The sequence below is a fragment of the Sapajus apella genome, unplaced genomic scaffold (assembly GCF_009761245.1).
Source record: "Sapajus apella isolate SASKATOON/1434 unplaced genomic scaffold, GSC_monkey_1.0 scaffold84, whole genome shotgun sequence".
NCBI classification, from domain to species: domain Eukaryota; kingdom Metazoa; phylum Chordata; class Mammalia; order Primates; family Cebidae; genus Sapajus; species Sapajus apella.
The window spans coordinates 6682501-6695500 of NW_022437024.1; the positions used below are offsets into that span (position 1 = coordinate 6682501).

General features: G+C 33.6%; 1 protein-coding gene across 1 annotated transcript in view; it reads left to right on the forward strand.

Moving 5' to 3' along the window:
• Positions 1–13000, forward strand: part of PIK3C2G (phosphatidylinositol-4-phosphate 3-kinase catalytic subunit type 2 gamma) — a 397969-nt gene that overhangs the window by 256635 nt on the left and 128334 nt on the right. The window contains exon 24 of the mRNA XM_032253772.1: positions 928–1097. Within this exon, the coding sequence (XP_032109663.1) occupies positions 928–1097 (170 nt within the window). The remainder of the gene's footprint in view (positions 1–927; positions 1098–13000) is intronic.

Below are 13000 nucleotides of genomic sequence, written 5' to 3' on the forward strand. Positions count from 1 at the left end.
CATATATGTATTTTATATATACATATCTTAATATACATATGTATTACACATATACACCATATATATGTATATATATACACACGTATATATACACACACGTGTGTGTGTGTATATATACATATATGGAATATATATATATGCACATATACTATACATGTAAATATTATATACACGTATATAATATATATGATACATATATGGTATTAGTCATATAATACCTTATGGGTATATATATAAAACACCTATATGATATATATGTGTATTTTATATATCATCTATAATATATACACACACACATATAAGTGAAGAAGATTTGGATTGCCAAATTATATATATTACATATATTTATTATATGTATAATAAATTTATGTGTGTATATATATAGATATTATACCAAACACCTTCAGACATCAACTATATTGATGAACTATTTGTAAAAAGACACATAAAACATTATAGATTTCTCAGTATAGCTTTCTCGGTATTCCAAAATTTCAACTATTAAATAGTTGATGTTTTAAAATTTATTTGGGAATAGGCAATATTAGGTGATGTTGTGATATTGTTCTTCCTTCTTTTACTTTGAAAAATATCATCGAATATTATGTGTTTGATGTATCAAAAAATCATACTAGAAAACCCCTCTAGTAAACCACGAAAATTAGCTCCATCTGAATGAAGGAGATATTTTCCCCAGTTTCAATGAAAACATTAATCTATTAGGCTAAAGAATGGTTGTTTCATATTCTTCTGTAGCAGATCAAGAATCAGCCATTTAACTGTACCCTTCTGTCCACTGAGATGTAGACATTTTTTCTAATTATGTAATTTTGCTTTCTATCATTTAGTATTTATGATTACCTCTGATGCTAATGCATTTCCTCATTTTTGTTATTATTTTTGTGTTATTGTTTTTCAATGGATTAGGCCTTGAGGAATTTTTTCTACTCCTGTGCTGGCTGGTGTGTGGTAACATTCATCCTGGGAGTATGTGACCGTCACAATGATAACATCATGCTGACAAAGTCGGGACACATGTTTCACATTGATTTTGGAAAATTCTTAGGTCATGCACAAACATTTGGAGGGATAAAAAGGTCAGTGCACAAATGTTTATTACAGTAATTAGGCAATGTCCTAAGCAATATGTATAACATGTAATGGCATAGAAGCCCTGCTGATGACTTGCTCCCATCTCTCAAATCCCCCAAGGTAATATAAACATTATAATATACCTAAAAAGATTGAAGAAAAATTTTAAAGTCAATTTGTAATGCAACAAATTTGATTTCCTCAAATTGGTAGTAGACTAAACTGGCCTTCCCCCATGAGAAGCAACTAATCCTGTTTTCGTCTGCATCATTTGAAATAATATTTTTGTTTCTTTATGAACCATGAATGGACAATGAGGTATGAATTGATAATCTCAAAACATCTGATATATTGCTCATAGCAAATCACCACTGGCCTACACATAAAAATACTAGCATACTTCCCACACTGAATTAGCCTTACATCATTCCACAGATATTTAGGGAGTAGCTAGTATTCAAGGATACAAGAGCAAACAAGACAGATACAAACCCTGATCTCTTTCTAGTATGGATGAAAGACATTAAACAAGTTTATAAGCAAACCAATGACATGAGAAAATGAGAAGTTATTTTAGAAAACTAAAGCAGAGAAATGGAATAGAAATTAACTGGCGTGGGGGTACTATTTTAAAGAGACCTCTCAGAAGGCATGACAAAAAGCTGTGTTCGTATGACCACCTCATGGAGATCTGTGAGAAGAGTATTCTAGGTAGAGAGAATAGCACATATAATAGCAGTGAGCCCAGAAATAAGCCTGGCATGTTCCAGTGACAAGAAGACCTGGATTCTGGAGATGGCATGGAGAGGGCAGGCAGTAGGAGGTAAGGGTGAAGAGTTTGGTGGAGGCCCAATCAGGTAGGGTACAGAGGGCATACAGAATGTGGCTTTTATTTGTTAAGATCAGGGGAAACTGTTGCATTTAAGTGGTTTTCAAAAGCTTCCGCCTGATACCCTGTATAACAGAGACCAGTGAAGAGACTACTGCAATAAAGTGAGACCAGTAAAGGTAGAAGTAATAAAAACTGACAGATTCAGAATATATTTTGAAGACAGAGTCACAGGACCTGCTAATTGATTGGACATTGGCTTTGATTAATGAACTGTAGGAGGAGCACAGAAGGTCAGAGAAGAAAAGAAAATATTCAAGGGTGATACCTAGATGGTTTTATCTTAGCAAGTGACTGAATAATTATATTATTTACTAAAATAAAGAATGCTGATGGATGAATAGGTTATGTTTCATTTTATTTGAGCTGAAAGTAAGGAAATCAGAGGTTGAAGACTAAAAATCTTTAAAAATATATTTCATATTAGGGTAGAAATGGGATCAAACCATTCCAAAGACTAATCAGTCAATTTTACCTAAGAACAGCCCCTTAATATAAGAAATAATAGTACTTCTTACAAAATAATGTGATCGAATTTATACTAGATGGCCATAACCTTGCATTAAAATGCCAACGTAGACTAACTCCTTTTTCGTAAAGGCATACAAATGGATTATTTTATTTTTTGTTACTTTTAATACATTGCTTTCTTTAATAAATAGCCTCAGAAAAATTCACCACATATTCATTCACTTCTTTTATTTTATTTTATTTTATTTTATTTTATTTTATTTTTTTAAGATGGAGTCTCACTTTGTTGCCCAGGCTAGAGTGCAATTGTGCAATCTCTACTCACGGCAACCTCCACCTCCAGGGTTCAAGTGATTCTGCTGCCTCACCCTGCCAAGTACCTGGGACTACAGGTGTGCACCACCATGCCTGACTAATTTTTGCATTTTTAGTAAAGATGGGGTTTCGCCATTTTAGCCAGGCTGGTCTGAAACTCCTGGCTTCAAGTGATCCGCCTGTCTTGGCCTCCCAAGGTGCTGGGATTAGAGGCGTGAGCGCCCAGCCTTCATTCACTTCTTAGATGTCCACTGGGAATGGTCTGCATGCCAAGGACTGTGATAAACGTTGGAGATACAAAGATAATATACACTTACCATCTCAATTAGGGATACTCTTTCAAGCACTGCAAATAAAAACACATAAATGATTATTACGCACATTATTAAACACATAAAATGTTATATAATGGCAGAGATGGAGAGATGTACAGACCATGAGAATGTCATAGAGGAGGGATACCTAGCTTATGAGGGACGAATGTCAATTAACATACTTGAGTGTATATATATATATATATATTCCTTACTCATGTAACAGTTATTCCCTGAACTCCACCTTTTTCTAGAAATTCAAAGATTCGGTTTTGACATCTTTATTTTTTTTTAATTTTTATGAATTGTACACTGGCAATTTGGAGTACCCTTATTGATTTATTCCACTGGCTTCTGTGTTGTTCATGTGAGTGATTTAAAATGAACAAAGATATTTCAGTTCTATAGAAAAATATCCAGTTTGGAGACATAAAAAAGCAAAGAAAAGGTTATTAAAACAATATGGTAAGTTCAAAATAAAAAAGAAGAAGAAAAATTAAAAAAAAAAAAAAAACAATATGGTAAGTTCATATACCAGGGTCTGTAGAGAAGATCGAGCTCGTTTGGTTGCCTGTTAATGCTAGAGCAGCTACCACTACTTCTAGAGTTTGGCAATTTTAAACTTTTCTTAGGCAGCATCATAAGTAAATTTAAAATGTGCCCAGCATAGAGCCACATTCATAATGGGTTCTTAATATTTTTTGCTGAATTAAGCAGCTAATAAACCAATCATCAGCCATTCAATAATTATTGATTGGATGAATGAAAATAAAGTTGCTACTGTCTTCTTTTGAGAATTTTAGTTATTAACCACCAGCTAAGGAGGCCAACTGCAGCTCCATGATCCATTTGGATTATTATTTCTAAGATTTTATGTCTACTGGTGAGTGGCTTCTGTAAGGCTCATTGGCAGTGTTTCCTTGAATTACTTTCTCAATGCTGATACTTTTGCTCTGAGTTTGTTTAATGGTAAAACAGAACCATACCTATTACACCATCTTTTGAATTGTAGGAAGCATCTAATATTCCTCCTCCAAGCCTCTTTCAGTTGTTTCCGGAATTCACTGAATGTTGTTTTGTTGGACAACTGACTTCTTCCATCCTAGGTTCATTGATTGTTCTTACTGATTCTTAGGCATACAGAAGTCCTTTTACAAGTCTTATAGATTCTGTAAGTAGGACCTTTCTAGTCCCCCAGGATAAATGAACATTTGTATTTGTCTCACACTTATTACATTATGGACCCCATTTTTAGAGAGAAAACTGGTCCCTACCTAGCTTCTGTACACATACTCAGATGTATTAACCCCTTTATGCTGGAGGTTGCAAATTTTTGTGTGACAAATTAGACGTTGGTGATGACCTTGAGCAGTAGGATGTAAGTAACTCCCACAGGCTTAGGGTTCCAGTAACGGAACACCAGGCAAAAATGGGTTTAATAACGCCCCCCATAATATTCAAAGCCAGATATATAAATCATGCCCTAGGACTGTCATAATGTCCCATAGTCTGGCAAGATCATATAATGCTCCAATACCAACTAACAATAACCCTAGGTCATCATTTTTAATGTAAAATGCTGCACCCACTGGGAGCATAGAGTTTATGTACAGATACATGTGTTTCTAGTATTGTCTATTCCTTAAAAACATGGAAGGGAAAAGCATTTGTATAATTTTTTATGGTTTACAAAATATTATTAACATATATTAACTAATTTATTGTGTATTCACTAACACAGCAAAAAAGGTGATATTTTTATAAGAAGGGTCTTGAGAAAAATACTGATTTTTCACTGGGCTGCTGCCCTTTTATGCTCATGCTTATATCACCATTCCAGAACATCTCACACTAAGCCTCTGTGTTACTCTGTTTAGGGAATGTCACAGATATTGATCTCTCCTGGTTCTTGAATTAAATTGAGTTAGCAAAGCCACTCTCTTATTTGGAATCTATGCCCAGGTATCCCTGAACAATTCCTCTGAATTCAGTTATCCAGGAATCTGGAAATTCTATTTCGATGCTTAGACCAACTCTGGGGCTCCCATAAACTTTCAAACTTCTAAGAGAAGAAAAATAAATCTTAGTTATGATTATGAAGGATTTTACATCCTGCATATAAGCAAACAGTCCCTTTTTAATGGCTTTAGTGGTGAGACTAGATAAAGAAAATTTATGCCATCAGATTAAATCAAAGGACAACTGAGATATTTCTTACGATTCTGGGGAAAATTTGGCTAATCTTACAGTGGAAACCATGAGGGACTTCTCCAGCTCTCTGAAACCTATTGGTTTTTCTTTTGAACTACTGCTTAATTCTTTCTCTGTCTCAAAGGTTGGAGTGTAGTGGCACAATCTTGGCTCACTGCAGCCTCTACGTACCTGGACTCAGGCAATCCTCTTACCTCAGCCTCCCAAGTAGCTGGGATCACAGGCATGCATCACCATACCTAGTTAACTTTTTTATTGTTTTGTAGAGATATGATCTCACCATGTTGCCGAGGCTGGTCTTCGACTCCTGGGCTCAAGCAATTTGTGCCTCTGCCCAAAATCCTGGAATTATAGCCATGTGCCACGTGCCTGACCTATCTTCACTTTTAAATTTTCTTTCCCCAAGATGCAAATTAAAGTGGTTAACAAAATTATGCATCCGCAATTTTCACTCAATTCCCCTTATAGCAATCATTTCTACACATAATTTTTCATTACATAAAAGATTTCACTGTAGTAATAAACTCAGAATTTCAACTCAATAATTTCTTGATGATGACATGCTCTTATAAAGCAAGAGAAATTAAGAAAAGCATTTATTGCTGATGTTTGTTGGTCTCCTAACTCTGTGTTTCATACTTTTATTTTTTAGACTAGGCTATATTTTCATATTCTACATGGCCTTTTACTTTACTAATACTAGCCTTGTATTAATTGTTTTTTGTAGCTTTCCTTCTAGATAATTTTAAAGGGCAATATGACCAGTAGTTAAGGTCAGGTACCCTAGAGATAGACTATATGTTTTTGTTTGTTTTTATTTATGTTTATTTTTGAAAACAGTTATTTATGTTATTTATGATTGACAGATTACATTTATGGGATACAATGTGATGAAATCAAAGTAGTTAACATATCTACTACCTTGATTTCCTATCACTTTTTTATGGTGAGATATTTGATATTTACTGTTATTTTTAAATTTATAATGCATTGCTCTCGACTATGCATTATAATGATGGACAATAGGTCTAAAAGTGCTCTCGACTATGCATTATAATGATGGACGATAGATCTAAAAGTCTATTCCTGCTGTCTATCTGAAACTTTATACCCTTTAATCAACAGCTCCCCATTCTCCCCAGTTCCTCACTCCCTAAGACTCTGATAACCACCACTCTGCTCTACTTCTACAAATTCAACTTATTAGATTTCATTTATATGTGAGATCGTGTGATTTTTGTGTGGTTGGTTTATTTCACTTGACATAATGCTCTCCGGATTCATTCATGTCATAAATGACAAGATTTCCCTCCTTTTAAAACTAAATAGTATTTTGTTGAGTATACGTACTACATTTTCTTTATCTCTTCATCCATTGATGGACATTTATTTGTTTCCATATCTTGGCTATTGTGAATAATACTGCAAAGAACATGAGAGTTAAGACATCCTTAAAACACATTGATTTAATTCCTTTGAATAAATACCCAAAAGCGAGATTACTGGGTCATATGGTAGTTCTATTTTCAGTTTCTAGAGGAAACTACTTACTGTTTTCCATAATTGCTATACTAATTTATATTATCACAAACATTGCATAATTTCCCTTTTCTCCCAATCCCCTCCAAAACTTAATCTTTCATGATCTGATAAATCCATTCTAACAGAGGTGAGGTGGTTTCTCAGTGTGGCTTTAATCTGTATTTCCTTGATAGTGATTCTGAGCGATTATTTTTATGTACTTATTAGCCATTTCTGTGTCTTCTTTTGAGAAATGTCTGTTTAGGTTCTTTGCTTATTTTTTAATCAGTTTATTTGCTTTCTTGCTATTAAGTTATTTGAGGTTCTTTTCTCTTTTTTTTTTGAGACAGAGTCTCGCTCTGTTGCCCAAGTTGGAGTGCAGTGGCACAATCTTGGCTCGTTGCAATGTCCACCTTCCAGGCTCAAGTGATTCTTCTGCCTCAGCCTCCCAAGTAGCTGGGACTACAGGTATGAGCCACCACGCTTGGCTAGTTTTTTGTTTTTAGTAGAGATGGGGATTTTACCGTGTTGGCCAGGCTGGTCTCGAACTCCTGGCCTCATGATCTGCCCTACTCAGCCCCTGAAAGTGCTGGGATTACAAGTGTGAGCCATGTGCCTGGCCTGAGTTCCTTATATATTTTGGCTATTAGCCCATTATCAGACGTATGGTTTGCAAACATTTTCTCCCATTCTATGGGCCATCTCTTCAGTTTGCTAATTGTTTCCTTTACTGTGCAGAAGTGTTTTAGTTTGATGCCTTGCACTTGTTTATGTTTGTTTTTGTTGCATGTGCTTTTGGGGTGTTATCCAAAACAAAAACATTGCTAAGACCAATGTCATGGAAATTTCCCCTTATGTTTTCTTCTAGCAGTCTTATAATTTAAAGTCTTATAAGTATTTTCTCCATTTTGAGCTATTTTTTGTGGGCACTGTAAGCTAAGGTTCTAATTTTACTCTACTTCATGTGAATATCCAGTTTATCCAACACAATTTATTGAAGAGACTATCTTTTCCTCATCATGTGCTCTTGATACCTTTGTCAAAAACAAGTTGACTATAAATGCATGGGTTTATTTCTGGGTTTTCTATCCTGTTCCTTTTTGATCAATGTGTCTGTTTTTATGCCAGCACCATGCTGTTTTGATTACAATCACTTTATAATATGTCTTGAAGTTGGGGAGTGTGATTTCCCCTAGCTTTGGTTTTTTGGTTTTTTTTGTTTTTGTTTTTGTTTTTTTTTCCGAGATCATTTTAGCTGCTTGGGATCTTTTGTGGTTTCATACAAATTTAAGGATTGTTTGTCCATTTCTGTGATAAAATGACATCAAATTTTTATAGTAATTGCACTGAATATGTAGACTGTTTTGGATAGTATGGGCATTTAAAAAATATTAATTCTTCTAATCCATGAACACAGCAAATATTTTCATTTAATTTTTTCCAATTTCTTTCATCCGTGTTTTATAGTATTCACTATAAATGTCCTTTACCTCCTTGGTTAAATTTACACCTAAGTTTTTAATTTTTTTGTTGCCACTATTAATGAGATTTTCTTAATTTTTTTCCAGATAGTTGATTATTAGTATATAGGAATGCTAATGATTTTGTATGTTTGTTTTGTATCTTGCAACTTTACTGAATTCCTTTCTCAGTTCTAAGAGTTCTTTGGTGGAGTCTTTAGGATTTTCTATCTATATCATGTCATCAGCAAATAGAGACAATTTCACTTCTTCCTTTTCTATTAGGATGCCTTTAATTTTTCTTTTGTCTTGCCTAACTTCTCTGGCTAGGACTTCCAGTACTATATTGAAAAGAGGTGGTAAGAATGGGCATCCTTGTCATGTCTTTAATCTTAGAGGAAAAGCTTTCAACTTTTCACCACTGATAAGAAATTAGCTATGGGTTTGTCATATATGGCCTTTATTGTCCTGAGGTACATATCCTTTATACCTAATCTGTTGAGAGTTTTTATCATGAAAGTACATTATATTTTGTCACGATTTTTCTGCATCCAGTGAGATGATGATGTTATTTTTATCCTTCATTTTGTAAATTTAGTGTATCACATTTATTAATTTTGGTATGTTGAACCATCCTTGCATCCCAGGGTAAATTCCTCTTTCATCCTTGCACCCTTGCATCCAAGGTTAAATCCTTCTTTAATGTCTTCTGGAATTCAGCTTTCTAATATTATTTTCTTAAGTATTTTTGCATCTACATTAATTAGAAATATTGGCCTATAATTTTCTTTTCTTGGGTGCTTTTCTGGCTTTGGTATCAAGATAATGCTAGTGTCATAAAATGAGTTTGGAAGAATTTCCTCCATTTCAATTTTTTGGAAGAGTTTGAAAATAATTGGTATTAGTTTGTTTGTTTTATGCTTGATATAATTCAGGAATAAAGCTGTCTGGTTGTGGGCTTTTCTTTGATGGGAGATTTTATTACTGATCCAATCTCCTTACTCATTATCAGGCTATTCAGATTTTCTATTTCTTTCTGATTCAGTCTTGGTAGGTTGTATGTGTCTAGGAATTTATCTAATTCTTTTAGGTTATTCAATTTGTTGGCATGTAATTGTTCATAATATTTTCTTAAGATCCTTTCTATTTCAGTGGTATCAGTTATAATGTCTTCTCTTTCACTTTTGATTCATTTATTTGAGTAGTCTTTTTTTTTCCTAGTAGAGCAAATGGTTTGTATTTTGTATCCTTTCAATTAACCAACTCTGTGATTTTTTTTCTATTCTTTTTTTAAGCACTTATTTCATTAATTTCTGCTCCGGTCTTTGTTATTTCCTTTCGTTTGCCAGCTTTGAACTAAGGTTATTCTTCTGTCTCTAGATTTTTGAGGTGGTATGTTCCATTGATTACCGGTGATTTTTCTTCTGTTTTGACATAGATATTTATTGCTATGAATTTCTCACTTGGAACTGCTTTTGCTGACTGCAATGTTTTAGTCCGTTTTGTTTCCATTTTTGTCTCCAGGTATTTTTTATTTTTTTCTGTAACCCATTGGTTGTTTATGAGCATGTTGTTTAATTTCCACCTATTGAGTATTTTCCAAATTTCACCTGTAGTATATTTCTAGTTTTACAGCATTGTGAGCCAAAAATACTTAATATAATTTCAATCACCTTAAATTTGTTAAGTTTTTTTTTGTGACCTTACATAATCTTTCCTGGAGAATGTTTCATGTGCACTTGAGAAGAATGGGTATCCTGCTGCTATTGGATAGAATGTTTTGTATATTTCTGTTAGGTCTACTTGGTCTAAAGTGTAATCTACATCCAGTATTTTTTTATTGATTTTCTTTCAATCCATGAACACAGGGCCTTTGTACTGTTTTATTTTCTTTGAATTCTTTCTTTATTACTTAATAGATTTTATTGCAGAGATCTTTTACCTCCTTGGTTAAATTTATTTCTATTTTACTTTTTTGTAGCCATTGTAATAGGGATTGCCTTTTTTAATGTATTTTTCAGGTAATTCTTTACTGGCATATACAAGCAATTGTATATGTGTACTAGTCTTGTGTGTTGATTTTGTGCCCTGCAACTTTATTGAATTCATTTATTTGTTCTGGCAAATTTTCTGTGAATTCTTTAGTATTTCTATATACATGATCATGTCATCTGCAAACATGGACAGTTTGACTTGCTGCTTTCCTATTTGAATATTCTTTATTTCTTTCTCTTGCCAAATTGCTGTAAGTAGGAGTTCAAATACTATGTTGAACAAAAGTGGTTAACGTGGGCATCTTGTCTTCTTATTCCAGATCTTAGAGGAACAATTTTAACTTTTTCTCATTTCATGTGATGTTAGATGTGGGTTTGTCATATATTGACTTTATAATGTTAAGGTATTTTTTATTATACCTAATTCGTTGAGAGTTTTTATCATGAAGGATATTAAATTGTATCAAATACTTTTTCTATAACTCTTGAAGCAATTATATAATTTGTGTCCCTAATTCTGTTAATGTGATGTATCACACCTACTTATTTGCAGTTGAATCATCTTTGTGTCTCTGGTATAAATCCCACTTGATCATGATGACTGATCTTTTTTATTTTTTCTTTTCTTGAGACAGAGTCTTGCTCTGTCACCAGGCACCAGGCTGGAGTGTAGTGGCGCGACCTCGGCTCACTGCAACCTCCAACTTCCTGGTTCAAGCAATTTTCCTGCCTTAGCCTCCCAAGTAGCTGGGATTAAAGGCACATGCCACCACACCCAGCTAATTTTTGTATTTTTAGTAGAGATGGGGTTTCACCATGTTAGCCAGTATGATCTCAATCTCCTGATCATGATCTAACCATCTTGGCCTTCTAAAGTGCTGGGATTACAGGTGTGGGCCACCATGCCTGGACCATGGTGATTTACCTTTTAAATGTGTTGTTGAATTGGTTTGCTAATAATTTGTTGGGGATTTCTTGCATCTATGTTCATCAGACCTTCGGTTTTCTCTTTTTGTTGTGTGATTCTCTGATATTAGTACTATTGTAATCTGGTCTCATAAAATGAGCTTGGAATGATTCTCAGCTTTTTTTGTGGGGGAGGAAAAGTTTGATAAGAATTTGTATTAGTACTTTTTTAACTAGTAGAATTCAGCAGTGAAGCCATCTGGGTTCTGGGCTTTTCTTTGATGGAAGTGTCTTTATTACTACTTCAATCTTGTTACTCATGATTAGTTTGTTCAGGTTTTCTATTTCTTCATGATTCAATCTTGGTATGTTGTATGTATCCAGGAATTTACCTATTTCTGCTGAATTTTCCAGTTTGTTGGCATGTAATTTCCGATAATAGTATCTTATGAGCCTTTGTATTTCTGTGATATTAGTTGTAATGTCCCTTTTTAAAATCTTTGATTTTACTGGTCTTTTCTCTTTTTTCTTTTTGTTGATGTATGCATTTATTGCTATGCATATTCCTTGTAGAACTGCTTTTGCTATATTCCATATATTCTAGTATGTTGTGTTTCCATTTCCATTTGCCTCAATAATTTTTTTAATTTTCTATTTAATTTTTTCTTTAAAAAATATTTAGCCTTTATACTAAATTTATAAATGGCTTACACACCATAATTATAGTATTACATTATTCTGACTTGGCCTGCATACTTACTTTTACCAGGGATTTTACATTCAGGTGTTTTCTTGTTACGTGTTAGCATTCTTTTCATTCAGAATAAACAACTCCCTTTAGCATTTCATGTAAGGTCTGGTGTTGATGAATTCCCTCAGTTTTTATTTTTCTAGAAAAGTCTTTATCTCTCCATGATGTTTTAAGAATAGCTTTGCTGAGTACTGTATTATTGGCTTATGGGTTTTTTTTTTTTTATTTCATTCTGCATTTTGAGTATGTTGTCCTGCTTTCTTCTGGCCTGCAGGGTTTCTGCCATGAAACCCATTGAAAGCTGTTTTGGGGCTCAGCTAAATGTAATACATTTTTTTTTCTCTTGCTGCTTTCAGCATTCTTTGTTTATAATTTTTGATAATTTCATTATAATGTGTCTTGGGGAATTTCTCCTTAGTTTAAAATTTGATTGGTGAACTCTGGGCTCCCTGTACCTGAACACTGTCATAGATTTGGAAAATTTTCAGACATTATATCCTTAAATATGCTTCCTAGTCCTTTTTCTCTCTTCTCTTTTGTGGGAACAATTATTATGTGGAGGTTAGTTTGCTTGATGGTGTTAATTCCCATAGGGCTTTTTCACTCTTTTTTTCTTTTTTCTTTTTGGTTCTCTGATTTGGTAATTTCATATATATGGTCATGAAGCTCGCTGACTTTCATGTGAACAAGTCTACTGTTCACTTTCTGATGAATTTTTCCATTCAGTTATTGTGGTTTTTTTCTTTCTAGGACTCCTATTTGATTTTTAATTAAACTTCCTCTGTCTTGGTCAAATTTTTAATTTTGTTTCTGGATTGTTTTCCAAATTTTATTTATATTTTTTAAAGATTTTTTGTTATTCACTGAATTCCTTGAAGAAGATTATTCCTAATTCTTTATCAGACATTTTATAGAACTTTTTCTGTGTCCATTATTGGAGCTTCGTTGATGTTATTTTCCTTTTTTCTTTTCTTTTCTTTTCCTTTTTTTTTTTTTTTTGACAGTGTCATCTATTCCTAAGTTTTCACGATCCTTGCATATTCTTATTGATGCTCACACATTTGAGGAGCGGGCCA